We start from the raw sequence: 13,942 nt of genomic DNA on the forward strand, positions 1-13,942 counted from the left end.
CAACCCTCAAAAAATTTCAATGACACCTTAAACTCCACAAAAACCTGCATCATTATAAAAAAATAAATAAATCTTTTTTTTTTTTAATTTAAAAGATTAAGTTTATTAAATTTAATTTGTTTTATTTAAATTTAAATTTGGTCGTTTTTATTGTTATTTTTTAAATGATATTTTGCAAATCATAATTATTTTTTTTAGATACACAAATGGCAAAATGTATAAAATGATTTGAAAGGTAACAAACCTTTTTTAATTATAATTTTATTAATATTATTATTATTATTATTTATTTCTTTTATGTAAACATGTAAAAGTGAAGAGTGTGCAATAGTAATAGCATTATAAGATCTGGCAATATTTAAAGTAACATAAAATTTGTTTTTATTAATAACTAAATAATTTTTTTAGTTTGTATTTTTAAGTATAAATAACAAATGTATTTAAAAAAAATTAATTATTTTTATTACTTTTTATTTTTTTAAAATTTTTGTGTTTTATATAATAAAATAATCTCCGTGTGTTTTGTGTGGGGCTATTGTAATCTTTTAAATTTAAAAGTATTTTTTTATGGGTAAATCTATAAAAAAAATTTAAAAAACAGATTTGTATTCGTTTTTAGGATTCTAAAACTTTATTTTGAATTTACCTTTTTTTAATTATTTTATTTATAAAATATAAATAGGGTTGGAAAGTATTTTCTTTTTCAAAAATTATTTTTTTATTTTTATTTTTAGTTACATTAAAATTATAGTTATTTTATTAAAAAATGGGGAGTATCAAAAATAATAGTAGTGATGCAGAGATAGCAGTTATTGGTATAGGTTTTAGAGTTCCAAGTGGTAGTTTGTCAAAATCAATTTCAAAAACTAATCAACTCTGGGACAGTTTGGTTAATGGTTTCGATGGTATTGCAGAAACATCGGAAAGGTGGTCTGATAACTACAGCATAGCCGGTGATATCATTTCTAAATATGCTGGTCTCATTCCGCTCGATGAATGGAAATCTTTTGATCCAGTTTTCTTTGGTATTAATCCAAGTGATGATAATGTCAGCTCAATAGATCCACAACAAAGATTGATATTAAAGTGTACATGGGAAGCACTTGAAGATGCTGCTATAGATCCATTAACATTAAGAGGTTCAAATACAAGTACTTTTATAGGTTCCTCAACAATTGATTATAATAACCTAAACAAATCACCATTTGAAATCCAAAGTAATATATTTGGGTCAACAACCCACTCAATGGCAAACAGAATCTCTTTCCACTTTGATTTTCGTGGTGAATCACTTACAATCGATACTGCATGCAGTTCGTCATTAAATGCAATTAATCTTGGTTATAAGTCAATTAAAGATGGTACCTCAAATGTCTCTATTGTAGGTGGTGTTAATTTAATATTAGGTAAGTTTTTTATTTTTTATTAATTTTTTTTATTTTTATTTTTTTTATTTTTATTATTTTTTTTTTTTTTAAAAATTAAAAATATCTAATCCATTTTTTTTAAAGACCCCAATATTTCAAAATCATTTTCACAATTGGGTATACTTAGTCCAACTGGAAAGTGCCACTCATTTTCATCTGATGCTGATGGTTATGTAAGATCTGAAGGTGTTGGTGTTGTTGTATTGAAGAGTTTAAAACAAGCAATTAAAGATGGTAATAATATTTATTGTGTTATAAACGGATCAAGTTCAAATGTTGATGGTAGTTATGATAAAGCAAATTTTTATCAACCATCAAAGTCATCTCAATATGAAAATATTAAATCTGCAATTAAGTCTACTAACGGATTAGTTAATGCTTCAGATATTGATTACTTTGAATGTCATGGTACTGGTACACCAACCGGTGATCCAATAGAACTAGAGGGTATTTCAAAAGTATTCAGTGAATCAAATAAAAAGATTTTAATAGGATCTATCAAGTCTAATATTGGTCACAGTGAAGCATCATCTGGTGTAATGGCATTAATCAAATGTTGTGTAATGTATAAAAACAAATCATTTGTTCAAAACATAAACTTTAAATCACCAAATCCGGATATCAAATTCGATGAATGGCGTCTAAAAGTAGTAAATGAACTCACTCCATTTGTAAAAAAGAATACTGTTATGGCGATCAATAACTTTGGTATTACTGGTATGTTAATATAATTGTTTATAATATATACTAATATATACTAATTAATTCTAATTAATTAAAGGTTCAAATTGTTGTATTATTTTATCGGAGTACAATCAAGATATAGTTCAAAATGAATATATTGAAAACAAAAAATATTTAATTCCATTCTCATCAAACTCATCAATATCATCAGATAACTACAAACAAATGGTAAACAAGCAACAAGGAACATTAGATTTTAATGAGTTTGTAAACAGCCAAATCAAATATAAATCAACATCGCTTGCCCAAAGATCAGTTATTATTGCAAGTAATTGGGATGAATTAAATGATAAACAAAATGAAATAAAATCATCTTCAAAGTCAAATACACTTTCAAACATTACAGTTAAAAATAAGAATCCATTTACAGTTTTTGTACTTTGTGGTCAAGGATCCCAATATAATAAAATGGGATTGGAACTATACGAAAATGAACCAATTTACAAACAATGGGTAGATAAATTTGATGCTGAACTTTTCAAATACTATGGGTACTCTGTATTAGAAAAACTTAGATCAATTGATGACAAAGATATGATATCAATACATGAACCAATTCTTGCACAGCCATCAAATGTAATGATTCAAGTATCATTATTTGAACTATATAAACACTGGGGTATCAAAGCAGATTTAATCGTAGGTCATTCTTTGGGGGAAGTATCATCTCCATATTGCTCAGGTATGATCGACTTTGAAACATTATGCTATTTAGTATACCATAGATCAGTAGCTCAGAATAGAACAACTGGTACTGGTAGAATGCTATCTATTAATATTAGTGCCGAAGAATATATTAAAAATTACTCATCGAAATTTCCATCGATCGAATTTGCTTGTTTCAATTCACCATCTTCAATTGTAATCGCTGGTAAAGAACATCTATTAAATGAAATATCAGCTGATTTAAAATCTAAAGAAATATTTTGTGCAATGCTCGGTTCATTATCATCATTCCATACATCAAGTCAATTAATGATTAAAGATGAGGTTTGTTCATTAAACATTAAATCAAAACAATCAACAACCCCAGTATTTTCAACAGTCACTACCAACTTATTTAATCATGAAACAACACCATTCAATGCAGAGTATGTTTTTGAAAATGTTCTTCAACCAGTTAGATTCACACAAACTGTTTCAAACATATATAAATATATTGAAGAAAACAACTATGGTAACGAAATCACATTTATTGAAGTCGCTCCCCACCCAACACTATCCTTCTATTTAAATCAAATGAAATCAAAACAATCATCTTATTTTAATAATGGTGAAAAAGTAACCATTTATTCACCACTACACAAAAAGAAAAACGATTATGATGAATTCTTAAAAACAATTTCAACACTTTATGTAAACAACTCATATGACATAAATTTCAAATCACAATTAAACCAATCTACCAATGTAAACAATTTACCTTTGTATCAATGGGATGATAAAATGTATTTTAAAATTCATTCATCAATTGAAAAAATTAAAAATGAAGGACCTGCAATTCAACATCTTGGCAATTCAAATGAATCACCATCCAAATCATATCAAACATTTATCGATATTAAAAAGTTACCATTCCAGTGGCTAAAAGGACATCAAGTAAAAGGCAAATACTATTTCCCAGGATGTGGTCATATTACAAACATATTCAACTCCTTCCAAAATCAAGATATTACAATTGGTTCAATAGAATTTAGAACTCCATTAGTTTTACAAGATGGTATTAATCAATCTCTACAAACAACAATTAATACACTTTCAAAAAATGAATATAACGTAAAGTCTCATTTCAAAGATACAACTACAAATCAATGGGTATTATGCTCAACTGCTAATTTTAGTTTATTCAAACATGGAAATGAAATTAATAAAGTCGATATTGACAAATTAAAAAAGAAATGTAGTTTTACCAAATTATCAAAATCAGAACTCTATGAATCAATTAAAATCAAAACTGGGTTAGGATATAAAGGATTATTCCAAGGGGTAAATGAGTGCTATATTGGAAACAACCGCTCTCTTTCAACTGTGTCTTTAAACGAAATTCAAAATCAAAAAGAATATAATCATTTAGTTAACAACAATACAATGAAGTCATTCTTTAATGCTGCCATATTAGATACTTGTTTACATGGTATGTTAGGTTTTGTAAAACATCAATGTCAAATTGTATTAGATAGAATCGAAGGTTTGAAATACTATTCATCAAATATACCATCAGATCAACATTCAGAAGTTTATGTATACTCTGAAATGAAAACAAGAATTGACTCATATTCATACTCCGGCTCCATTAAAATAATGTTAAATGATGGAACATTATTAATTGAAATTGCAAATATTATATGTACATCATTAACTCCAATAATCGATAATACATTGATTATCCCACCTCCATCAAATGAAATATATACACCATACCAACAATCAAAAGATTCAATTATTAACAATCCAGAGTCTTTCAAACATCTATATCAAGTTGAAGAAATAAATGCACAAGATCAAAACAATAATATAATATCAAATGAACACATATTATGGCTATTTTATACACATATTAATCAAAGATGTCCAAATATCAACAAAGACATACTATCAACATTAGACTACAATCAATTTAAACAACTATATTATAAAGAATCAATAAATGAAAACTTTTTTATATTCATTTATGAAAATTTAAAAAAATATAATGAAATAGATGATAAAAATCAACTATGCCAACAAATCCACAAAAATGAAGAATTGTTTGAAACAACCACTCAAATAATGGCAAAACAAATATTCACAATAGAAAATGATCAAACTCAACCATTACTTGCTGATCACTTGTTGTTAAAACAAATTTATCAAAATTTAAACAGTTTCCATTTACCAAATAATATTATGTGTGAAATTATTTCAGAGTCAATTAAACCGATTACAAAGGAGCCAATGGTATTTAGAATATTAGAACTTGGGGGCGGTGTAGGTTCATTATCAACTCTAGTATTAGAAAAAATTGACAAACTATTAAATGATAGTCCTTCATCAAACATTGATATCGAATTTACCTATAGTGATGTTTCAGATTCATTTTTAAGTGAAATCCAAGAAAAACTATCAATTATCAAAGGAATCAATATAATTTATCGTGTTCTAGATTTAGACAAATCATTCAAAGATCAAGATTTAAGACCATCCTATTATGATATGGTTATAATGTCAAATGTTATGTATCAAGTTAGACAACTTAAATCTACCTTAAATGAAATTCATAACATTTTAACACCAAATGGTCAATTAATTTTTATTGAGCCACCATACAAATCAGCCCAATATGACTCTATATTCGGAGTATTCCCACAATGGTGGTCATCATCTGAAGATACCACAATCAGAAAAGATAGAAGTTGTATAAAACAAGATAGCTGGGTTAAGATATTAAATGAATGTGGCTATAAAGATACAACAATGTCTGGTAATGATAGCTCTATATTTTTAATACAAACAAGAAAGCCAACAATAAATGAAACAGTATTATCAAGTTTAGATTCAATGGAACAGCTATCTACATATAATAATATCATCCTATTTGGAAACAGTAATAAGTTCAACACTAATGAACTATTTAAATCAAACAAACAATTAAAAACAAAAGTACATCAAATGAACAACTTTAAAGAGTTTAATAACTGGCTTCAAGAATCAAATGACTCAGTTAAAAAATGTAAAACATTAATTATGTTCATAAAAGCAACTGATACACTAGATATAAACAATTTTAAAGAAATAACACTCGAGTATATTCAAATTAATCAAACCATACTACAATATGAATTATCAGATTACTTTAAACATGTTTTAATATCACTTGATTCAACATCAAATAACTATTTGTCATCATCAATCAATGGTGCCGCAAGATATTTTGTAGAGTTCCCACAGTTAGATTTATTTATATTAGATTTCGATACCATTTCAATTCAAAATGAAAATTTACTATCACTAATCAATATATTAATAGACTCAAAATTGAATATACAAAGAGAATTTACAATTAAAAATAATATAGTATATTATGAAAGATATAAAAAACAAACAAAAATCAAACAATCATTTAAATCAAATTCTTTCGAAACAAATAAAGATAACTTAATGGTTCAGCTCGATCCAAATTTAGAATATGTATTAAAAACTAAAAAACAAGAAATAAAACCAAATGAAATCGAAGTCGAAGTTAAAGGTACTGGTATCAACTATAAAGACTATTTAATGTATATTGGTCAAATATCAAATAATCTTGATCTCAAATATGGCAAAGAAGAGGAGGTTGAAAATGGATTAAATCAAATTCCAAATATTGGAAATGACTTTAGTGGTATTATAACTCGTTGTGGAAGCGATGTAACTAAATTCAAGATAGGTGATGAAGTATTTGGTACAGCATCAAAAACAAGTGGATCACACATTGTTATAGATTATAGATATGTTTATTACAAACCAAATAATATGAACCATGTTCAAGCTGCATCCATTCCTTCAGTTTATGTTACAACATTACACAGTATATTCTATACAGGTAATTTACAACCGGATCAAACTATTTTAATTCACTCAGCAGCAGGTGGTGTAGGTCTTTCATCATTAGAACTATTAAAATGTAAACAACACAAAGGTTATATATTTTTAACAGTTGGTTCAAAAGATAAAGAAGAATACCTAATGGATACATATGGCTCATTTATTACAGGTATCTATTCATCAAGAAATAAAAACTATGTTCACCAAATTAAAAACAAATTAATAGAATTAGAATGCGATGAAGATCATCAAGGTGTAGATTTAATACTAAACACTCTTTCATCAGAATATATGGATTCAAATTTCCAATGTTTAAATACTTGTGGTAGAATTGTAGATCTTTCAATTACACATTTAACACCAAATGACTATATTACAAACAATCACTTTAAATACAACTATGGATATAATAATGTAGAGCTTATCGTATTTTCAGGACCATTATTTAGAAGTTTATTAAAAAAAGTGGTCAAAATGTTTAATTCAAATAAATTAGAACTAATTCCAATTATTGAATATTCAAACAGCCAATTTAAAGATGCACTTGAATATATTAACCAAAGACAACATATTGGTAAAATTGTTGTAAATCATGACACCGATATCATATCAAGAGTATTTAATGAACAAGACAACTCAATTATTATGAAGAATAATTATGATATATCAAGATTAAATATGGGTAAAAACATTTTAGTAACAGGTCAAACAGGTATTATATTAGAAATATTAAAATGGTTGGTTAAATATTCAAATAAATCAATCGATAATATTATCATTCTATCAAAATCACCATTAAAATGGGAATTAGAGTTATTAATCAATCAAACCAAACATCAAAAAGAAAACTCAATTAATTTCCACTTTAATCAAATCGATATAGAAAATAGTAACGAAATTCAAAAAGTATTAAATAACTTAGAATTAAATTCAAATATTAAAAATATTGATACAGTAATTCACTTTGCATTTGTAAACGAAATCGGAGATCTTCAAGATGTCGATATGAGTCGTTTAAATATTGCTCATGGTGCAAAAACAATGGGTGCAGTTAATTTACACAATGAATCAATTCAACGTTCATGGAAAATGAAACAATTTATTATGGCATCATCAGTTGTATCAATTATAGGTTCAAATAGACAATGTTGCTATGTAAGTGCTTGTAGTGTAATAGACTCGTTATCAAAATATAGAAAATCAATTGGATTGCCATCATTATCAGTTAATTTAGGTGCAATAGCATCAACAGGTGTTGTTTCAAGAAATGATGCAATCGAAGCAATGTTCCAAAGTTCGACAGTTAAATTAATATCACCCCAACTAATATTCAGCTCAATAGATTTATTTGTTCAAAATATAGAAAACTATCCAAACTATTGTTTAAACGATTTCAATTATGAAAACATTCCTTCAAATATATCAAATTATAATTTCTTCAAGTTTGATTATCAAGTTAATATGGTTAAAAAAACAACCAAAATAATTCAAGCAAGTATGAACAGTGATGAAGTTATCAAATCATCAATTATAAATAAAATATCAGAATTGTTGTCGGTTGATCAAACAAAAATTAATGTCGACTATCAACTAACACAATTGGGTCTTGATAGTTTAGTTATTGTCCAATTAAAGAATTGGATAGATACTCAATATGGCCACAATTTAATTACAATTCAACAACTACAAAATAATAAAATATCTCAATCTTTGGAAATCATAACAAAAGGATACATTAGCCACTCATCAAAAAAGAAGATAGATAAAAAAGAAAATAAAATATCCATTGAAGAGTTTATTAAAAATGAAATTAAAATAGAAGACTCAATAATTTCAAAACAGTGCTCAATTCAAACCATATTAAATAACAAAAATAAATCAATATTATTAACAGGTTCAAATGGTTATCTTGGTGCTTACCTATTAAATCATTTAGTTAAAATTGAAAGCTGTTCAAAAGTTTACTGTTTAATAAGAAACAAATCAAACTCACCAAATCCAATAAACGAGATAATAAATAACTTAAAATATCATCAATTATATGATAGTTTAACAAAACAAGAAATCTCAAAGATAGTTACAATCGTCGGGGTTATTTCCAATGAAAACTTTGGACTTTCAAATGAAAACTATACAATACTTTCAAAAGAAGTAGATATTATTATAAATTCAGCAGCAGATTTAAGTTTACAATCGAACTATCATGAAAGTAAAATTATAAATATAAATTCTTTAAAAGAATTTTTAAAGCTCTCAGTGTCAAGCGAAATTCAGAAGCCAATCGTACACTTTTCTTCGTTCTCAGTGTTCTTTAATCAATCATTAAATGGTGAAGAGTTTGACGAAGATAAAATAATGCCCAAATTTGACAACACCTCAATAGGATATATGCAAACAAAAGTTATTTCAGAACTTTTATTAACAAATGCACAAAAATCAAGAGGTATACCATCATTAATTATTCGTTTACCAGATATTTGGTCAAATCCTGAAACTGGTATAGGTCATCCAAATGATATATATCAAACATCTTTGCAATGTTCAAGTGTTATTGGATATTACCCAAATATTTATAAAGATTTATTTACATCACCAATAACAACAATTTCAAGAAATATAATAAATTTAATTTTTAATGAAAAGAGTTGGTTAAATAATACAAATTCAATTTACAATTTAAATGGTAACCCAATCGAAACCAAGTTTTTCTATAACATATTGGAAAAAAATTATAATTGTAAAGAAATAGAATATGAAAAATGGAGGGAGTTAGTCTCTAAGTCTAATCACAAGTCTTGTATTACATATAATACATACCACAATAAATACTCAGATAATTTTGTTTCTAGTTTCTCTATTGAAAAAGGCTTCAAAATGTCAAATAAAACCAAACAATTGTTGAAATCAACAGACTCCTATGAAGAAAATGAATGGGAAATTAATGAAGATATGGTTATAAGAAATATAAATCATTATGTTGTTAAGAACAACTGCTTTGCTAAAGAATCCAAAACAAATTAATGTCTTTATATGGAAATTAAACAAATAAAAAAATCTAATTAAATATATAAATAAAATTTTATTTAAACATTAATAAATAAATTGATAATCCAACCCCAATTTTTTATTTTTAAAAAGAATGAAAGAAAATAAATTTTAAAAATTTAATAAAATTTACAGTTGCTAAAGTTGAAGAGTTTTCATTTATATTGTTGTTTTCTATATATACACTATCGCTAATTAAAACATTCTTTTTAATTTTAGTTTCTAAAGTTAATTGTGTCAAATTTTCTTTTTTTTTAAAAATTAGTATTTATAAAAATTAAAAAAAGACTTTAATAAAATAAAACTTACCGAGTATTGCCATTTTTTAATAATAAAATAAATGATATGATAAAGAATCAATAAAATTAAAATAAATAAACTGATTTATAAATTAAAATTAATAAATAAAAATTAAAATGATCCTAATCATTATAAGTATATGTCCAATAACTGTATAATTTTGTTGGATTATAATATACACAATCCAAATCTTTACAAAAAAAATATAAAAAAGAGTGTATACAACCTCGTATTTTGAATCTTAAGAAAATTCAATGGAGTTTGTTATTGATAACATATGTAACAAAAGAAAAATAATAATTAAAGTTTTTTCTGTATATATTTTCAGAAATAAAATATAGCAAATATATGTATTTGTCATAGCATAATCTTGTGTTAAAGTTATACCAACCCATTTATTATTGCTAGCTTTGTAAATAATTTTAAATAACAATAGAATTAACTACATTGTCTAAATTTATTTTGATTTTTGTTGTGATATTAAGTTTTTCTAATATATTATTTTTGTACAATCTTGTATTTATTTTTAAATAATTAAAATTTATATTGATTATTTTAACACACTTACGATTCTTGTAAGGTGAATTTCAATTATATAACGGGTTAAAATAAAAAATTTAAAACACACATTTTTAGATTGTAAGAATTTTTAAATATTCAATTAAATTTTTATTTGTAAAAATTATAATTATTACTATTATTCTATTTTAAGAAAAGAAATTATATCTCTCAACATAATATTAAGATAATTGGCAAATATTTTTTTTAATAAATATATATTTTTTTTTTTTTTTTTTATTTAATACATAATTTTATTATTTTATTTATATATAATTTAAATATCATTTATTTAAATATAAAAAGTGATTTTCTTTTTTCCTTATTGCTTTCCTTTACACTTGAGAGATTTGGTGATCTGGTTGATGAGGTTGAGTTTGATGATGAAAGTGATGAAGTGGATGAAACAGAATTATTATCTAAATTTTGTTGTTGTGATGGTGGTGATGCTGCTAAAGCTGGTTGTTGTATATCATCCTTATTGCTACTATTATTTAAAGTGGATGTATTTTCTAAACTATTACTTAAACTACTTGGATTACTGCTATTTGATGAATGAGAGTCTTTATCTTTTAAAATTTGCTGGCTTGATTCTTTACCGATACTATTGTTGGTGCTATTATTTCCACTGTTTGTACCATTAGCAACATTAGTGGCTACAGTAGCTGAACCCTGGGTCTCCTTTAAACGTTTCTTTTCTTTTTCTTGTTCTAATTTTTCTAATTTTTTCAAATATTTTTCATTCTTTTTAGAGATTTCTCTTTTTTCTTTTTCAATTCTCTTTTCACGTTCTTTTTGTTCTTTATCTAATTTACTTGATGATTTAGATGATGTGGTTGGTACTCCAGAGAATGTATTTTTTCTTTCTAATGTTTTACTTGGAGAATTGGTAACAAAACTTGGGCCAATAGTGGATGATGAATATGTGCCTGAAGCAGTTTGTGATTTGTTTAAATCTTCTTTACTTTCTGATGGTGACATGAAAAAGTTTGCTCCTAATTTAGTTACGCCTCCTGTTGATGCTCCTTGCTTTGTTGATTGGATATTCATTTCAGTGATGGCATTTAAATTGGTTGATGTCGACGATCCCTCTGGTACAATATCAGCTGAATTTTCTGGTGAAGTTGGTTTATTATCAACACCATAGAATAAACTTAAATCACCACCCAATTTATTTGCTCCAGTTGTATTTCCATTCTTTTTAATACGAAGAGTTTTATACATTTTTTGATGGTTAACCTTTGTTCCTGATGCAGTGGTGGTTGTTGTAGAAGTGGCATGAGTTGAGCTATCACTACCTTGTGATGAAATTGACTCCATTGATGGATCAGGTCTCAATTTACCTTCCTCATATTGTGGTTGGGCATTTTGTTGGTCTTTATTTACTTGTGGTTGATTAATTACTGGTGAAGATACTTCAGAGGTTGAAGAAGCTGGGGTTTGATTTGAAACTGATGGTGTAGATGGATTGGTGTTGGCTGAACCTCCTGGTTTTGATAAAAGTTCTTTCAATGCCTGAAGCTCTTGTTGTAAGACTTTAGATCCTTCTTTTTCCTCATCTAAAAGTGAAAGAGTTTCATGATGAGATGAAATTAACTCTTTCATTCTAGCAACCAAATTATCAGCAGTCTTTTTGTTGAGTTCAGATTTCTTTCTTTCTTCCTCCAAAAGCATAAGAGTCTTGTGATGATTTTCTTTTTCTTCATTTACATAGTTTTTAAGATTATTAATTTCAAAAACAGAGTTTTGATCTAAATGGCCACCATTCTTTTCAGCAAAACCAATAATCTTTCTTCCTTGGAACAATAAGTTATCAAGATTAGCTAATTTTTCTTTTTCTTGATTTAATTGTGCTTGAGTATCAGAAAGTTGTTTCTTTAATTGAAGGATTTGAACTTGATCTGCTGCAGCGCCACCACCAGAAGCAGTTGATGAAAGGGTATTTGAAATTTCATTGTTATAAGACTCTAATTTTTGGATTAATAAAATTTGCTCTTTAAGTTGAATTTGGGTTTGGGAGTGTAATTGTCTTTCTTTTTCTAAATCTTTTTCTAAGAGAGAATTGGACTCTTCAATATGTGTGATTTCATTCATCAAAGTTTGTAGATTATTAATATTTTCTTTAGAGATGGTTTGCTTTTCTTTTTCTAATTGTTCACATTCTAAAATAACGATTTCTAATTGTTTTGTAAGGTTGTCTTTTTCTAGCTCTGTTTCTTTATAAATTTCGAATAACTCTAATTTGGTTTTCTTTTCTTGTTTTAATGAAGCTTCTAAAATTACTTTCTCTTCTTCAACAGATTGCTTATAAGTTGTAATTTGTTCAACTAATGAATTCATAGCTTCTTTGGTATCTAAAACTCTGCTCTTTTCTTTCAATAATTTCATTTTTAGATTTTTAACCTCAGCTGAATCATCGTTTTGAATTTGAACACATGATAAATCGAAACTGTCTGAATCTGAATCATCGGAATCTGATGATGAATCAGATGATAATGAATCTTCTTCCTCTTCTTCTTCCTCTTCTTCATCTTCGTCAATGTCTATTTCTTTATCTTTTTTATAAAGATCTTGATCTTCAATGTCACCGTTTGCCATTTTTCTTTGTTTTTGTTGTTGTATATAGTTATGATTAATTAAACTGGTTGGTAATGTTGATGGTAATGTTTCGGGAATTGGTGGTGAAAATGTATTACCAATTAGATCTTTACTATCAATTATTGTTACTGTTTTTCTTCTAGTTGATGAATTGGGTGAATAAGTTGATAATGATGCTGATGCCGTTAAATCAAACTGCGAATCTTTTTTAAAAAATGATGGTGATAATGGAGTATTATTACAATGATTTTGCTGCTGCTGTTGCTGTGGTTGTTGCTGTTGCTGTTGTTGGTGATTAATTGCTTGATTTTTTATAAAAGTGTTAAAAATTCTACTGTCCTGTAATTGAATTTGTGGTTGTGATTTACTTTTTTCAATATTGCAACTAGTTGAATTATTAGTAGTATTATTTGATTTTTTACTATTTGATTTACTTTTTGACTTGCCACCACTATTATTGCTATTATTAGTTTTATTGATGTTATTGGTAGATACTGCTGTTGCTGTTACTGTATTCGATGAATTATTTTTTTTACTTTTACTACCAATATTATCCTTAATTTTTTTATTTAACCTAATAAATAAAAGAAATAATTTGTTAATATTTCTATTATAAAACTATAAAAAAAATAAAAAAATAAACTCATATATTTAATCAAATTTTAATCAAAAAAAAAAATAAAAATAAAAAAAAAATAAAAATAAAA

At 26.1% G+C, this 13,942-nt stretch overlaps 2 protein-coding genes across 2 annotated transcripts; one reads left to right on the top strand and one right to left on the bottom strand.

Moving 5' to 3' along the window:
- Positions 1–766: 766 nt before the first annotated feature.
- On the top strand, positions 767–9,755 carry DICPUDRAFT_157297 (uncharacterized protein; the record flags this gene model as incomplete). Its single annotated transcript, XM_003292514.1, has 3 exons — positions 767–1,406; positions 1,512–2,144; positions 2,209–9,755. 3 exons carry the CDS (start codon positions 767–769, stop codon positions 9,753–9,755), a joined length of 8,820 nt encoding a protein of 2,939 aa, XP_003292562.1.
- Positions 9,756–10,925: 1,170 nt separating this feature from the next.
- Positions 10,926–13,790, bottom strand: DICPUDRAFT_157299 (uncharacterized protein; the record flags this gene model as incomplete). Its single annotated transcript, XM_003292517.1, has 1 exon — positions 10,926–13,790. A coding segment is annotated over one exon (2,865 nt), but the record flags the coding sequence as incomplete, so codon positions are not given.
- Between the last annotated feature and the right edge of the window lie 152 nt (positions 13,791–13,942).

The sequence above is a fragment of the Dictyostelium purpureum genome (assembly GCF_000190715.1).
Source record: "Dictyostelium purpureum unplaced genomic scaffold DICPUscaffold_352, whole genome shotgun sequence".
In the NCBI taxonomy this organism is placed as follows: Eukaryota; Evosea; class Eumycetozoa; order Dictyosteliales; family Dictyosteliaceae; genus Dictyostelium; species Dictyostelium purpureum.